The sequence below is a fragment of the Hyperolius riggenbachi genome, chromosome 6 (genome assembly GCF_040937935.1).
Source record: "Hyperolius riggenbachi isolate aHypRig1 chromosome 6, aHypRig1.pri, whole genome shotgun sequence".
In the NCBI taxonomy this organism is placed as follows: domain Eukaryota; kingdom Metazoa; phylum Chordata; class Amphibia; order Anura; family Hyperoliidae; genus Hyperolius; species Hyperolius riggenbachi.
In genome coordinates, this window is record NC_090651.1 from 315,542,903 (window position 1) to 315,560,614 (window position 17,712).

A 17,712-nucleotide genomic window follows, 5' to 3' on the forward strand; every position below is an offset into this window, starting at 1 on the left:
CAGACTTTTTTATAGCAACTGTTTAAATTTGGTCTTAAAAATTCAGATGATAGAACTGAGTCTCATATGGTTCTTTTCAGTTTAGTACTTTTGTTCTGATACCACTAGTAACACACACATAATTTATCTGAAAAGTTTATTTTCAGTTAATGTTTGCTTTACTATCTCAGGAACCACCAGTAGCAGCCCACTTTTTATACTATAGATAGTCTGTGCTATAAGCTGCAGTTTTCTCAAAGATTCATTTTGTGCCTGCCTCTTTTGGTCTTAAACTCCTGAGCGTTATGCCGCTCAGGAGGTTTTGGTACTTTTTGCCCGATTTTTAAATAAATATGCTAAATGGCTATAAACCCTCTAGCTAGCACAAGCCTAGCTAGAAGAAGTCTCCGGCACCCTCCGATCCCCGCCGCTCCCCCGTTTTTATACATTACCCAGCCTGGATCCAACGATCGCGCAGCCTCCCCGGACAGCTCCGGTCTTCACTATGGGGAGGATCGCAGATGACGTCGCCGCAAACCCCGATCCTCCCCATAGAGAGACTGGAGCTGTGTCGGGAGGCTGCGCGATCGCTGGATCCAGGGGGGGTAATGTATAAACGGGGGGATTGGCAGGGATCCAGGGGTGCCGGACACTCTTACTAGCTAGCCTAGTGCTAGCTAGAGCCGATTAGAGGTTTGACTGGGTTTGCTGCATCCTTGTTTCATGTGGGCAATTCAGACACTACTGATTCTTGAATGATCAACAGAACGCCAGGCAACTGCTGCAGTTTAAAAGGAAATAAATATGGCAGCCTCCATATCCCTCTCACTTCAGGATGATGAAATCCAGGCAAAATCTGCAGCTCGTCCAACAGACTCATCCTTAGTCCTTGTAGTGTGTTGCTTCTGGTCACATGATCCAACTAAGATAAAGGCAATATATGAGCTCTGCGGTTACTAAGCTATTAGTTGATACACTTTTATGTGTGCCTGGAGATGGACTTTAATTGGAACCCAGGATTTGTCGCGTTATGTTTGTTAGCCGAGTGGAGAATGGGTGTAGTGGATGCACAGCTCCAGCAGGTCCTCCTGGGGCATACATTTTAAATAGCCCCCGGGAGATTTAGGCAAAGGGTAAAGCTGATATACGGCTTACCCTGGTCCTGCGCAAGTCCCGGCCGTGTTAATTATTATTCACCCTCCAGGTCCACGTGGACGGTGGGTAAAAATGTAATTCAGCTTCCAGCTATTGCTGGCGGCCGAATTAGTGTTTTAATTTGAGCTCCGTCTTTTGACGGCGCCCAAATTATTCACTGAGCGCAGCTATAGCTGTAATTCCTGTTACGGCCTATGGTGGCGCCAGCATGCGCCCAAATCGCTGTTTTAACAGCGTTCGTTCCTGGGACCCAAGCTGCTCAGGGCTTTGAATTCATGATCCTAACATGCTGCTTTGTTCTTAAATCATCACAGTGAAGCTGTCGGACAACATTTCACCTAAATGGTTTCGGCCTCCCCTCCCGGCTATTGATGCCCAGAAGGATTCTCTCTGCTTCCATCAGATTGATCTGGACCATTATGTGGGTATGTCACGGAGCTTTCATTATTTATTTAAAGTTATTGCTAAGATGCCTATCTGTTAACTATCTAATGAACTTCATTATTTCCAGTGGGGATTTGTATCTTGCTACAAGTCTCTTTACTTCTGCTCTACTTAATAGCGGCTACAAGGATGACATCAGCACTTGCTCAAAGCAATCCGAGGTAGAGGCCTGCGCGGGTCTACTTTTTCAGACCCTCACCTGACCCGCTTTCTGGGGTACCTTTTTACCCACACCTGACCCTCAAGATTTTGGATCCTGCAACCCGCTTTTCAGCTGCTTAATGCAGCCATGAAGAGCGGGCAGTAGGGAGCTGCTATAATTCCTCCTCGGGGCAGCGTTGCACTTCCGACATGTTTTCTTTTGATCATGTGATTGGGACACCAGGGCATGGTGTTAGCGTTACAGCGCCGCCTGGTGGTGGGAGAAGGGTGATGAAAGAGGCATTTCGATCACCCCTCTCCCACCGCTGGGAGGCGTTGCAGGTAGCACCCACAGCACGCCAGCCGCAACCCCAACCCGCACAAGAAATAAAAACCGGGAACCTAACCCGACCTGCATTTCGGGTGCCCTCCGGTGTCCGACTTGAAGCAGGCCTGTAATCCGAGGAGAACCTTAGGCCGAAAAAAAATTATATACTTGCCTTTTGAAAGTCCTCAAGAAAACCACGATTGCCCAGGGCCCTCTTAAAGTTTGCATCTGCGCTCCCTGATGTGCACAAGCGTGGCCTCTCTTGTGCAGTAGCACAAAGCTGCTCGTGGGTGACCGGCTCAGGCTGACTGTGCAGGCGTAGCTATTGTGGATCAGGTGCAATACGGTCAGGCTCGTGTATGAAGAGCACGGCTATGTAATGTGTCTGAAAAGCTCCTGCCAGAGAAGTCTGGGTGCGGCAACGGTGGGGACCAGGAGTACGCGGGAAGCCTGTTGAAAATTAAAAGGCTTCCTTCTTAGGTACACTTGGCCTCAGGTACACTTTAATCTCTCAGGCTTGTAGCTTTGGGTCTGATGCCTCAGAATGCAGAAGGAACGTAATCCCAGGTGTAAAATCATTGCATGATACTCCCTGTCAGTTTGCTTGAATTATCAATTACAGTTTCCTCACCTGCTGTGGAAAGATCTGGTTATGGAAAAAATAATCCTATATTAGTACAGCTGAAAATATCCAGGATATCTTTAGTGTATGAGAAAATGACTTGACTGTAGAGTATATGTGGGCACACAGCTACATAATCTAGGCAGTACAGGCCTTAGTGAGCTGCGCACTCATGTATATGTTCCACTTATCTTAGTCTCTGAAGTGGAACCATTGAGATCCTGCCTAATTCTGGTTGCACCTGGGCCGGATTTACAACTCAGAGGCCCGTAGGCACAAGCGTTCTGGTGCTCTAAACTCCGCCCCTGAACACAGGCTACACCCTCAAGTAAAAATATTCTGAACTCCATGGGGATTGTTAAGAGTTCAGTGATGGAGGTGTTATTCCAGAGGGGGGTGTAGGGAAAGATCTGGCCTGGTTGATTGGACAGTTTGTTTACTTTTTCCTAAACCTGTACTGTTGCTATCATGTTAGGAGTTGCTCTTGCAATGCGTTTGCTTCCCCGGAATGGGAGACTAGTGAGAGCTACAAAGGATCCCATTATTTCAGCTTCTAAAGCTGTAGCTGGGTTTTGTGGGGATTGTTCAAACCACCACCTGGAGGAGACTAGGGCAGATGCCCAATAATAGCGCTCAAAATCAGGTAACCCGAGGCCACCTTGAGATTGATCTAGTTGTAAGGAGGAGAAGGTTATTCGTGGGGGTTTAGGAGACCATAGGAATGAAGTAACAGCTTTATGGATTTCCTTAAAGTACTTAGGCCTCGATTCATAAACAGCAGTGCGATAAAAAAAAATCTTGTCGGGAAAATACCGCTCTCGGTATTTTCCCGGTCTGTGTGCTAATTCATAAAGATTTCCCCAGCTGCCCTTGGAGGTCGGTAAATTACTGCAGCCCATTAAGCGGTAGAGTAGAGCAGTGTCTCGATTCTCTCTTTGCCCTGCAGAAATGACTCACACAGACGGCTCTCTGGCTCTCTCCACAGATGACTCAAACAGACTTCGGATCTCTGCACTTTTGCATTCATCAGAGCTGACGGTAACTTGTTAACGCCTCACTAGAGGTGTCGGTAACTACCGCCAGGCTTACCGCTTGTTGAAGGCTTTATGAATTGGCATTTGCTGACAATTTACTGACATGTGTTGGCGGTAACTACAGCCAAGTCGGTAATTTATCTCCCTGGTCGGTAATGTCAGCTTCTCATGCGGTAACAGTCTTTATGAATTGACACTTTGCTAAGCGGTCAGGAAAGTCTGCTTTTTTTTCAGCATTACCGCATGAGGTAATGCTTTATGAATCGAGGCCATAGTTGCAATTATGATTGGTGAGTTACGAAAAAAATTTGGGTAGCATGTTCATTTTTATGGCACTCACCACTCAGTCTACCTACTAGTGTTAGGGGAAGGGTCTGCCATGCTTTGCATTTAGATTTAAGTTTAGAAAGAATCGGGTCCAGGTTTAATAAAAATATTCTGAACTCTAATCCCTTCCTTAGGATCTTACACTAACTGTCCTTAGAATCGTATACGCTAATCACTGTCTCATATCATCCTTAGTGACAAGACACAAGGATTAGGGTGTAAGTGCCTGAGGTTAGTGATATGAGGCAGGGATAGACTGTAAGCACCTACATAAAACGCCTGTAGGCATGTGCCTTATGGAAAATCCTGGTCCTGAGTAACGCACAATCATTTATGACATGTCCACTCTGTTTCTGATAAAGAGATTGATTTTGCATAGTTTGTTCCACTGCATAGGATCACTCTTTGGATTACTACAGCAGGAAAAGGCACTGTCTGTTTTATTACACCAAGTGGCCAGCGTTGAGACTAGTGTTCAATCGCTAGGACAATCTTTCATTTTGATTTGCTACATTTACCTGCTTGTGGACCAGCCCATATAGTCCCTGGCAGCTCCGTAGTGCTGCAGCCAAACTGTGATTTGGATCTGAGCTTTCAGCATAATCATTTTTCAAGTAGTTCCAAGAGGTACTATACTGAGGGCACAGGCTTCATCCAGCCCTGCATTGTGGTGCTTCTCAGGTGCCAGCAGGGCTTCAGCTGGTTTTGTTGAGGAAACGGGTAAAAGCTAATCCATTGGGTAGACACACATTGATTTAATAGGGGTAACAGCTTAATGGACCTTCCTGCAGCAACTCACTTTTGCACAGTTGATCACAATACAAAGCAACTCTACAGGGTCATTCTGATAGGGAGTATTAAATGCAGAGAAAGTGTGAGAAATGGGAATATAAACTGGTTCAGAAGTGTGAATGGAGGCTTTACAACTGGTGATTGACACAATAGTTTTACCCAGCGGCAAAGAACTGCCACGTGTCACGTGACTAGAGATGGGCCGAACGGTTCGCCTGCGAACGGTTCCAGGCGAACTTTGGGGTTTTGCGGAAGTTCGATTCGCCCCATAATGCTGTATTGAGCAAAATTTTTACCCTCCATTTCACTGTCAGCAGACATGTTATTGTCAAATACACTGCTTTCAGTGCTAGAGAACCCGCCCACCCTCCCTTCAAGCTAGGTCCTTTATACCATTTGACTCAGTTGTCTGCCTACACTAATTAGTTATGGGACAGCTGCTACACACTCTGCTAGGGAGATTTTAATTGGCCTCCTCCCACCTCCCTCCTCCCTTCTACCCTTCTACCCTTCTACCTATTCCCTCCTACCCGAGGTAGGAGGGTCTCTTCTGCCAGGAAATTATACTATTTTACAAACCAGTATACATCATACCATAGCTGGTACATCATACCATAGCTGGGAATACATACATGAGTATACATCATACCATAGCTGGGAATCGAACCGCGCTGCCTCTGACAAAGGAGACCAGAGTTCAAATCTCAGCTCTGTCTGTTCAGTAAGCCAGCACCTATTCAGTAGGAGACCTTAGGCAAGTCTTCCTAACACTGCTACTGCCTATAGAGCATGCCCTAGTGGCTGCAGCTCTGGTCCTTTGAGTCCGCCAGGAGAAAAGTGTGATATAAATGTTATTTGTCTTGTCTACTTTTTCTCTTGTATTGAGCATAAATAGTAAATTTTAGGCCAGCAATTTCAGGCCAGCTTCAGTTGGTATAGTGGTTAGTGTGCTTGTCCACCATACAGTGAGACCCAGGTTCAAATCCCAGCCAATGTGATTTGGCTTTTATGCTACAAATCCTTAAAGGGAACCTAAACGGAGAAGGATATGGATTTTTCCTTTTAAAATAATACCAGTTGCCTGAATCGCCTGCTGATCCTGTGTATCTAATACTTTTAGCCACAGCCCCTGAACAAGCATGCAGATCAGGTGCTCTGACTGAAGTCAGACTGGATTAGCTGCATGCTTGTTTCAGGGTGTGATTCAGCCACTATTGCAGTCACAAAGATCAACTGGACTGCCAGGCAACTGGTATTGTTTACAGGAAACATCCATATCATTCTCAGTTAAGGTTCCCTTTAAAGGAGAACTGTAGTGAAAGGTATATGGAGGCTACCATATTGATTTCCTTTTAAGCAATACCAGTTACCTGGCTATCCTGCAGATCCTCTGCCTCCAATACTTTTAGCCCTAGACCCTGAACAAGCATGCAGCAGATCTGGTGTTTGACATTTTTGTAAGATCTGACAAGATTAGCTGCATGCTTGTTTCTGGTGTGATTCACACTACAGTGGCTGGATAGTGTACTGGTTAAGGGCTCTGCCTTTGACATGGGAGACCAGGGTTTGAATCCTGGCTAGGTCAAGTACCTATTCAGTAAGGAGTTCAAGGCAAGACTCCCTAACACTGCAGGGTGGCCTCTTGAGCGCGTTCCTGTGGCTTGCAGCTCTTGAGCGCTTTGAGTCCGACAGGAGAAAAGCACTATACAAATGTTTGGATTATTATTATTACTGCAGCCAAATAGATCAGCAGGGCTGCCAGGCAACTGGTATAGCTTAAAAGGAAATCAATATGGCAGCCTCCATATACCTCTCACTACAGTTCTCCTTTAAGCAACCTAATGGTTCTATTGCATTGAGCATAAATTGTTAAATTTTAGGCTAGCTTCACTTACTTCTGTAGTGGTACAGTGCTTAGGGTGACGTGCCCACCACACAGTGAGATCTGGGTTCGATTCCCAGCTATGGTATGATGTATACTCATGTATGTATCCCCAGCTATGATATGATGTATACTCATGTATGTATTCCCAGCTATGGTATGATGTACCAGCTATGGTATGATGTATACTGGTTTTTAAAATAGTATAATTCCCTGGCAGAAGAGACCCTCCTCCCTCCGGTAGGAGGGAGGAGGGAATAGGTAGAAGGGTGGAGGGTGGAGGAGGGAGATTAAAATTTCCCTAGCAGAGTGTGTAGCAGCTGTCCCATAACTAATTAGTGTAGGTAGGCAAATGGTATAAAGGACCTTGCTTGGAGGAGGGAGGGTGGGTCCTCCAGCAGTGATGTGTATTTCACTCAATTAGGTGGGGCTCCAGGTATTACAGCTTTTGAAACATGTTTTCTATCATTTTTCCAGTTGATAGAATTTTTTAAAACTTTGAAAGTTCGCCTCCCCATTGAAGTCTATTGCGGTTCGCGAACTTTTTCACGAACCGAACCTTTCGCGGAAGTTCGCGAACCTAAAATCGGAGGTTCGGCCCATCTCTACACGTGACATGCTCAGATGTGACTTGATGGGGGGGGAGCCGCCTGTCCAGCGCTGGTACCGAGTGCCTGCCCGGTGCAGGAGAGCTACTTACAGGTGGTGAATATACTGCCTGTCAGCTGTTTTTCAGAAAGAGGCCTAAGGCCTCGTTCACATCATGACGTGCTCCGTGCACATTTGGAAGCACGTATGATGTGCGACACGCAAGAATGGCAGAAGGGCATAGACAGCCTTTTTGGTGTTCACATCATAGGCGTTGCGCAGCAGTATGGTGCGCTATGAGCGCTTGCGTACTGCTGCATGCGTTCTGCTCTGACCCATTCACTGTAATAAATGTGATCAGCGGCGTAGTTGGCATGCGATTGTACGTATTGCGGTCCGAATGCACGGCCATCTGCACTTCATGATGTGAACGTACTCTAAGCCTGCCTTGAGACAGTTTGGAGTGCCCTTTGATTACAGCCTTAGGTAATGTCTGCACCGTGATTTCATTGTGGCCTCTCTATCACCTGTAAGGCTGGGTTCACACACAAAATGTGCACAGTTCCGTTCTCATCAGTTTGCATCGGTTTTCTATGGCTAAGTTCACATGTACCGTTCCGTTCCTGCATGTTAAAACTGATAAAGGAATGCAAAACTGAAAGGACTGGAACGGAACTGTACACATTTTATGTGTGAACCTAGCCCAATACTGGCTTTGGGTTGTTGCTTTAGAGCAGTGGTGTCAAAATCAATCGTGAAAGGGGCTAAAATGTGCAACGTAGTCTAAGTGGCTGGCCAAATAAATTTGAATTTACTGAACAATCTCAAACTGACGTAACTTTAGTGACCATGGGGGGGGGGGGGGGGGGGGGCTGCTGCTGCCATTCTGCAGAGTAGCACCGTGGAGCAGTTTAATATCTATCTGCTCCAGTGCTGCTTCGGATCGCCTCTGATCTCCCTGACAGACACATGCTCTGTGCTGCATACCTCTGGCTCCTGAGGTGTGTCATGTGATCGGGAGAAAAGTATGAAAGCACAGAGCGGGTAACTGCCAGAAAGAACAGAAGAGACAACACATCAGTGGAGCAGGTAAACCTTACATGGCTCGGCTACTCTATGTGGGGAGATGATGTTGGGGGGGGGGGGGGGAGGTGTGTAGGTGTCTGTATGGTTTACAAGTTACCGGGTGAGGGGGGGGGGGGGGGGGCTTGGATCCAAGGAGGGGGCACACACGCTAATTTTGTGGGGCGGGGGCTGGTCCCGTGGGGAAGGCAGTGCAGCTTACAATAATGGACATTGGAAGCTGTTGGGGCCACATAATGTGGCCTGAGGGCCTTGTGTTTGACACCTGTGCTTTAGAGCATAATATGCCATAGTTTTAACTCCTGCTATGATTTTATCAGCCTTTGCACAGGTTAATCTCCCATAACACAACAGCTGTCCATGCTGAGGTAGGTTGTGGTTACGTCTCTCAGCCCAGGTTTTGTGCTGCATAAATAAGGAAGTAAAGCTTTGCAGGAGATTAGATCAGCTGTAATTGGTGCCATAGGGAAGCAATTGTACCTGAATTTAGGCTTGGCTGCGTTTTCCTGTTATCCCCCTTCTGTGACTGTTGGGAGCTTGGCAAAATAATGTCAGGGTGAGGAATTCCCCTGGAGATAGTGGGCTCCTCAGTGTCTATGGGCAGAGAACAACAATGCTGTGATGTGAGTAGGTGGACATATCACATGTTACTAATCTGGCTGCTGACAACTGCTCTTGGATGGATCCCATGTTACATTTCATGAACTGATTTCCCTCAGTTTATTGATTATTGGTACAGATTAAGGGCCCGGGCACACCAAAAAGCATTTGTGGGTAGTTTTAGTTTTTTTTTTTTTTTTTTAAACTCTTCCATTGACTTACATTAAATTGGGGCAAACTAGCGATCTAAAAAAAAATTGGATCACAGCAATTTCGCCTCCATTTTACTGGTATAGACCGAATTGAGCAAAAAATGGGTGCCAGACATGTGGGTGCCGCCACAGGCTGTAATGTGAATTATGGCTATAGTGGCGCTCAGAAGATAATTTGGGCGCAAGCAGAAGACTGAGCCCAAATTATGAAAAATACAGTGCAATTTAGCTGCCAGCAATAGCATCCTAAGTGCATCTTACACCAGGGTAATTGCATCTTACCCAGAGTCCATGGCAGCCCGGAGGGGGGGGGGGGTGGATAGTAATTAATGCTGCTGGGAAATGTGCTATAGCAGGGTGAGCCATTTTTCACCTTCACCCTGTGCTTTAATTTCCTGGCGCCCTTTTTGCATGTATGGTATATAGACAACTGAGGGTGGTTGTAGTATTATCATTATTTAGTGTTTATATAGTGCTGACATCTTACTCATCATTTTTACTGAGTTGACTTACTTATCTGGGGCTTCCTGCAGCCCTAAGTATCCTCTGTGTCCCTCGCCGCAGTTCCACCGGGTCGCAGGCTTCTGCGCTTGTGCGACTGTGCTCTTATGGATGGGAGCAGAACACTCTCAGTTGCAGAAGCTGCCGAGTCGGTGGCCGCTACAGAGGGGGACCCCAGAAGAGTGGCTGATGGCGGAACTGCTGCGAGGGGTACAGAGGCTTCTGGGGCTGGATGAAGCCCCAGGTAAGTAAATCAGCACTAGATGTTTTTCAGCTCATGTATTCTTTAAGCAGTTTTGAATATTGTGCACTTTTCCACAACTTATATAACAATATACCTTTCTCTTCAAATGTATTGTGTACAACACATGCCAGCTGTCATCTATGGCAACCCAATGTGCCATACAGGACGGCATGCATAATCTCTCTTATTGTCTTTTTCTTATGCCTTTGAAACAGCTTTAATCTTAGAGGAACTCCAGCCTAAACAAACATACTGTCATTAAATTACATTAGTTATGTTAATTAAAATAGGTGGGTAATATAATCTCTTACCCACACTGTTTTTTAAAAGGACAGGCAAATGTTTGATTTCGTGATGGCAGCCATCTTTTTGGTTGAAAGGAGGTGACAGGGAGCATGAGACCGTTCCAACTGTCCTGTGTCCTGAGCACCTCTCCCAGTTGCTAGGCAACGTGAACAACAACATAGGAAATCCCATCATCATGCTCTGCACAGCATCAGGGGGAAAAAAAAGCCTGGGCTTTTCTTCTTTGATGGGTGGAGCTTAGCTAAAAATGCAGCTAAAAAAGATGCTTTGGTACGAAAAACAAAGTTCTGATGCTGTGAAACTGTTAAAGAAACACCAAGCCTTTTCAGTTCTGCTAAGTAGATTTTGAGTTTGGAGGTTCACTTTAAGTTTTTGGATTTAAAATATTATGGGAATTAGTATAATCTAGATAAGTTGAACCACAGTATAAAGCCCTTTCAGCAAAGAGTGGGAATTGTTCTGGGATGTCTTCACTAATGCTGAATAGAGCTGGAGTGTAGAGGTCACACACATACTGTAGTGTATCCGTAATCTTGAGTCATATGAAGTTGTGACTTTGTACTGCCATTGTTCTATGCACTCTGTATTTATGGGAAGATTTTTTTCCAGTTATCATTTAATACTGATGGATAGCTATGATTGTTTGTGTGTAAGCATGTAATGTCCATGTGTCTTGCAGGAACACATATGCCCGGCATGCTGGGAGCGACGCAGGGACCGGTTCCCATCATTCGGATGTTTGGGGTCACAGCTGATGGCAACAGTGTGTGCTGCCACATCCATGGCTTTGCTCCATACTTCTATGTGCCCTGCCAGACTGGTAAGCTGCTGGGTGATGTGTAGACTCACAGGGCTGGCACATCCTTCTTCCTTTCACTTTCATTTCTTTATACTTCTCTATTTTCAATCCTTCACATCTAGTATGGTGATCATTCTTCTAATGTCCCTATCCAGCTGACATGATTATTAAAGTGGACCTGAGCTCTTGCACAGGACAGAAGGAAAACCAAGAAGAAACGCACCCTGTATGTATTTAGAGAGCAGAACCTGTCTATTTCCCCCTCATCAGTGACTAATTACAACTGCAATTTGAACTCTCAGCTGTGTCACCTGGCTGCCTCGGCAGAGCAGCTGATTTGTAAACACAGCATTTTAACCCTATGTCTGCTTCCATGAAAGCAGGAAGTTGACGCACTGCATATTTATTGCAGGATTTGTATCAGCTGTAACAAAGAGATTTTTTAGCAAGGTTTGGTGTACAGCGGTGCCAGAGTAGAATAAAAACGTTTAAAAACCGTCTAAAAGAGGGGATGTTCAGGTGGACTTACCTCCCTCGAAAATATAAAACTCAATTGAGTCACAAAATACAAAAATTTTATTTAACTCCACTTAGTGCAACGTGTTTCGCAGGTGTGGTCCTGCTTCATCAGGCAAACAGGAGTATAAAGGTGGCCATACACTGGTCGATGTGCCATTAGATCGACCAGCTGACAGATCCCTATCTGATCAGATAGGGATCGTATGGCTGCCTTTACTGCAAACAGATTGTGAATCGATTTCAGCCTGAAACCAATCACAATCTGTTCAGCTGCTCCTGCCGCCTGTCCCCCCCCCCCCCCCCCCCCCCCCTCCGTATACATTACCTGAGGCTGGCTCCCGGGCGTCTTCTCCGCACTGCACCGCACCGCTGTTCTTGCTCCATCCCGGCGCTTCCTGTGTTACTCCGTGACCAGGAAGTTCAAATAGAGCGCCCTCTATTTCAACTTCCTGGTCACCGGAGTGACACAGGAAGTATAAGCGTACACTGGGACATGCGGAAATGCGGTGCAGCGAGGAGAAGAGGACCTCGGAGCCAGCTTCAGGTAATGTATACATGCTCGGATCGGGCCCGAATCGTACGCCGCAAGCGACGCGCTCCTACCGCCGGGCGATCGAGGGTAATTTCCCGCAAGGCGCGATCGACGGATCGATCCGATTTCGGGAGGGAATCGGATCGGCGGGTGCGTTTAGCGCAAGCGATTGGCAGCAGATTCGATCCCAGGATCGGATCTGCTGTCGAAACGGCCGTGAATCGAGCCAGTGTATGGCCTGCTTTACTCAATGGGTCTAAATGCAGAAGTGAGTGCCTCTTTTAGACGGGTTTTTAAAAGTTTTTATTCTTTTCTGGCGCCTCTGTACACCAAGACTTGCTGAAATCTTGATTCCACCCTCGGTGGAGGGGTGCTACCCTGTTTCCTATCTACAGAGAGTGACATCTTAAAAACCTGAGTGGGGTCAGGTTCTAATACTCCCCACCTGCACTTGAAGTGGTTGCCTATGGGTAACCCATGTTTGTGAGTATATCTAAATATTTTGCTTTAAACCCCAATCCCCCCCCCCCCCCCCCCCCCAAATCTCTCTCTAGTTGTGTGTAACTGGGAAGCCACTCTCCACACCTTCCAATCAAGACAGAGGGAGGGTGTGTGACTTGCATGCCGCTGCAGCTGTTTGTTATGGTCTATGGTGGGGAAAGGTGCACCCAGCAGGGGGAGTCCTTCTAAATCGGTTTGGTCTCCAATGTTTGGATATGGTGTCCTTACTAAGGAACATATTCTTCCTTCCTGGTGAACAGTGTCAGTGAGGGCCCATTTCCACTAGTGCGGTGCGTTTCCGTTGCAGAAAACACGGAAACGAATTTGCATGCAGATGTGAATTCGAATGCGAATTTTAACACAAAAAACGCATTAAAATTTGCATCTGTAAGTATGCAAATTTAACCATGTCAATGCCTGTGTGCTTTTACATTAATTTTAAGCAAAAACGTATGCAAATTCACATAGAACATTCGCATAATGAAACCGCAGGCGAACTTCCTATTAAATACATTACAGGTAAATCGCACACTAGCCTTGCGGTGTGCAAAATCGAATGGCTCTGCTGTGCAGATTTTTTTTTTTTTTACTGCACAGTCCACCACACAGATTTTCTGACAAGGGGAAACGGGCCCAATGATTTATATTGGTTATGCGAGTCTGCATGCAGAAAACACATGCAGAAAAACGCATGCAGATTCACTGTAGTGGAAATGGGTAAAGGGTTAATGTACTTGCTTGATGGACTCTTATCCTTAAAAGCATCTGTGCAGTGTGCACTGTACTTCTATTGTATACTATGCTGTAATGTAAAGAGTTAATGTACTTGCTTGTTGGACGCTTATCCTTAAAAGCAGCTGTGCAGTGTGCACTGTACTTCTATTGTATACTATGCTGTAATGTGTATTTCAGGGTTCAAGCAGGAGCATCTAAGTGACTTCAAGAAGGAGCTGAACAGTGCGGTGATCAGGGACATGCGCTCTAACAAGGACAACATCTCACAGGCCGTTCTGGCTGTGGACATCCGTATGAAGGAGAGTAAGTATTGGGTCTGGATTTCTCACTCCTCCTTACCTTACTTTCCCTTTTTTCTAGTAAGACATTTTCTATTTGTCATGCTAATGTCATGTGATATTAAAGCAGACTCCTGTGACCTTTTGCAAAAATAGTCTCATCCTCTAATTCTTTTATGTCTAAAGCCGCATCTACACGAGTAGATGCGGCCGCGATGCTCCTTATCAATCGAGCCGCTGATGCGGCTCGATTGATAAGATCCGACAGGACGGATCTCCGCACCGCCGATTCCCTGCTCAATCCCCGCGAGGGGACAATGGCAGGGAATCGTGCGGGAGATAAGCGGGGACGAGCGGGCATGAGCGGGGAATCGAATGCGGCGCGTGCGGGGACGCGGCGGGCACGTGGAAGAGGCGATCCGGCGGCTAATCGAGCCGCCGGATCGCTGCAATGTCCCTTCGTGTAGATACACGGTAAAGGGGTTAGAATCTCTAAAGTGCATACACACATCCAATTCTACCAACCCTATGGAGTATAGGAGCGTACCTACTGAATCTGTTCAATTTATTCAAAATTTGTTGGCCCTCAAACTAGATTGAAGTGGTAAAATTGGCCAATCCAGATTGGATATGTGTCCCAGGCTTTAGGGCTTGGTTGTTGTCCTGTGTCCTTACTCCTTTCCACAATATCCAAAACTTAAAATAAAAAAAATAATTATCGTTCAGCAGTTGGCTTCACAACAGCCTGTTTATATGAAGGTGTGTTAGAGCATATTCGTCTTTTGAACCTAAGTTTACTTTTCCATTTCATTGCCATTGTAAAGTTAAATATGGGACGCACACATTGTTCATATTTGATGCAGCTGTTCCAGAGACATTCCCTTTGTAAAAGTCAGTCATGTGATACAGGATCCAGTCACAAAACCTTGCAACAGCTAGAAGAAGGGGGTGTTACCTCGCTAGGGAGCAGCTTTAACTGATGAGCACACAATCAGTCCATCCACCTCCTTTGTGTGTTCACTGTTTGTGGCTAGCACTACATCTACTGCAGATCATATTACAAGACTCTGCTGTAACTGCAGTGTTGGCCACAAACTGATATCTTACTAGTAGAGGGAAGAGTTGGGCTAGGATAGCTAACCTCCCTAGCGTTCTGGACGAGCTGAGCTCGCCCAGAGACGCTAGAGGGCACCGCTCAGGCCCTGCTGGGCAGATTTTGCTAATTTTTTTTTTTTTTCAAACACGCAGCTAGCACTTTGCTAGCTGCGTGTTTGCTCTGATTGCCACCGATGCGCAGCCACCCTCCGCGTAGTAGACCCCCCCCCCCCCCCCCCCGAGACCCCGTGCGCAGCCTGGCCAATCAGTGCCAGGCAGCGCTGAGGGGTGGATCGGGACTCCCTATGATGTCGATTACATCATTCCGTTCGTCGCCATGGCAACGGAAGCCCTGCAGGAAATCCTGTTCAGAACGGGATTTCCTGATGGCCATCATCGCGGGCGGTGATCGGAAGGGTGGTTGGGTTTCGGGTGGGAGGGGGGTATCAGGTAGCTAGCGCTAGACTAGCTACATGATTTAAAAAAAAAAAATTAGGTTTAAAAAACTGATTCGGTTCAGTGTGATGAGTCGGATCACTCGACTCACAGGAAAGAACCGGCTCAAATGAGCCAATCCCTCATGAACCGGGCTTCACTAGTGTGAAGGGAAACTTCTGACGATTCTCTTCACACGCAAGCAGAAGGGGACAAGTAAGCATGGTGTTATTGGCCGGGCAGACTTGGAGTGAGAGGGAGGGAGAGCTGTTGTCTCTCCCTCCTCATAGTAACATGCTGGATAACTTGCACTGATGTTGGGGAGCATAAAACAGTATAGTCCACAGCTGCACTCGGCAAGAGGCATCACCTCTAGCATAATGGTCTGCCCCAATAACCCGTGGCCGTCAGTTTGTTCAGGGGACGCTGTCTGCAAGGTATATTATAAAAAGACACACTGCACAGCAGAAGCATATGCTGTGTTCGTTCTGACTCATATTGCCATATTGATTAATGCTGCTTCCAGAAATTGAGATACTTAAATAGTATTCCTTTAACCACTTCGCCCCAAAGGCATTTTTACCCTAACGGACAAGAGCGATTTTCACCTTTCAGTGCTCATCCCTTACATTTGCCAATAGCTTAATCACTACTAATCACAAGGAAATGATCTACAAGGTGGGCCATTTATATGGATACACCTTAACCACTTGCCGACCGCCCACTACCATTTGGCGGCGGCAAAGTGGCACCCCCAGGAACACGTAACGCCGACCGGCGGCAGCACCTGGGGGACTAATTTGCCGGGGATTGCGCGCATAGATGTGCAAGCATCCTCCAGCATTAGGCTCCGCCCACCCGTGACGTCAACCCGCCGGCCAATTAACAACGCCGGCGGGTTGTTGTTAAGCCCCCGATCTGCCGCATACAAAGTGTACAATAAACTTTTTGCAAGTCAATCACATCAATCAACCCCTGTCACCACCTGTCACTGCTACCCATCAGATCAGACCCTAATCTGCCCCTTGCGGGCACCCAATTACCCGCCCACACCCTCAGATCGCCCTCAGACACCCCCCCCCCCCCCCCGATCACCTCCCCAGTGCATTGATTGCATCTATTCTCCCCTCTAATCACCACCTGAGACACCCATCAATCACCTCCTGTTACCACCTTTCACCCCCTAGCACACCTACCTATCAGATCAGGCCCTAATTTGCCCCGTGTGGGCTCCTGATCACTCGGCCAAACCCTCAGATCCCCCTCAGACCCCCTTCCGATCACCTCCCCAGTGCATTGATTACATCTATTCTCCCCTCTAATCACCACCTGAGACACCCATCAATCACCAACTGTCACCCCCAGCACTCCTACCCATCAGATCAGGCCCTAATCTGCCCCCTGCGGGCTTCTGATCACCCGGCCAAACCCTCACCCGCCCCACCGCAGTGACAGAATTTTTTTTCTGATCACTGCAAAAAACACTGTACAATAACTGTGGCGCTGTAAAGATCAGTTTTGAATTTTTTTTTTTTTAATCAAAACTCAGTGACCACAGCTTTGTACTTCACAAGTGCTCCCTTTTGCTAGGTAGGTGCTCTTTTTCCTGGGTAGTCTCAGAGGAATACCCCCTAAATTTAGCAGTCCACCATGGCAAAAAAGGGGTATTCCGCTGAAGAGGCTGCCGAGATTCTGGCCCAGTGGGGTGAGTGCTATTGGGAAGCCTCATCCGACGAATCATCCGGGTCAGAATACGAACCGGTGAACAGCAGTGGCTCTCTGACCGATAACAATGACGATGTTGAGGTCCCGGCTAGAGCCAGGCGTACCACACCCCATGTCACTGGACCACAGGATCAGACTCAAGGGCAGCAGAGTGGTGTTAGCGCTGATCCGAGTTTTTTTGGTGAGGCATGCACCAGCAGCGTAGCATCTCCTGGACCTAGCACCAGTACTACCATAGACACTGGTGAAGTGGCGAGCACCAGCATGGTAGTAAAAACCGGTTCGGTGGCACGTGCATTAAGACCCGAGTCGCGGCCACCAGCAAAATGGGACCGTACTACCCATGGTCTTCCAGAGGTGCTGGACACCCCAAAGTATTCAGAGAGGGGCATGTTTTTTTTTTTTTGTTTTTTTTTTTACACACAAGTTGGCAGAAATGGAAACTTTTTTTTAAATTTTTGTTTGTCACAGTGTCATTTTCCGCTAAGTCTTCTATGAGCTCACCATGCATCTTCGTGAATACTTTGGGATGTCTTCTTTCCAAAATGGGGTCATTTGTGGGGGTATTTTTACTATCCTGGAATTCTAGCACCTCATGAAACATGACAGGTGCTCAGAAAAGTCAGAGATGCTTCAAAATGGGGAAATTCGTTTTTTGCACCATAGTTTGTAAGCGCTATAACTTTTAACCAAACAAAAAAAAAATCCAATAAGTGTCTATTGATCAGACATGTAGCACAATAAATTTAGACACAAATGTATATAGAAATTTTACTTTATTTGAAAAATTTGAGCACAGAAAGTTAAAAACATTTTTTTGACAAAATTCATGTCTTTTTTGATGAATATAATAAA

The 17,712-nt window shown here is 46.5% G+C and overlaps 1 protein-coding gene across 2 annotated transcripts in view; it reads left to right on the forward strand.

Moving 5' to 3' along the window:
* The window catches only part of POLD1 (DNA polymerase delta 1, catalytic subunit), a 171,538-nt gene that overhangs the window by 7,174 nt on the left and 146,652 nt on the right, over nt 1-17,712 (forward strand). For both annotated transcript variants that reach the window (XM_068241332.1, XM_068241331.1), the window contains exons 3-5: nt 1,449-1,559; nt 10,918-11,058; nt 13,502-13,627. In XM_068241332.1, the coding sequence (XP_068097433.1) occupies nt 1,449-1,559; nt 10,918-11,058; nt 13,502-13,627 (378 nt within the window). The remainder of the gene's footprint in view (nt 1-1,448; nt 1,560-10,917; nt 11,059-13,501; nt 13,628-17,712) is intronic.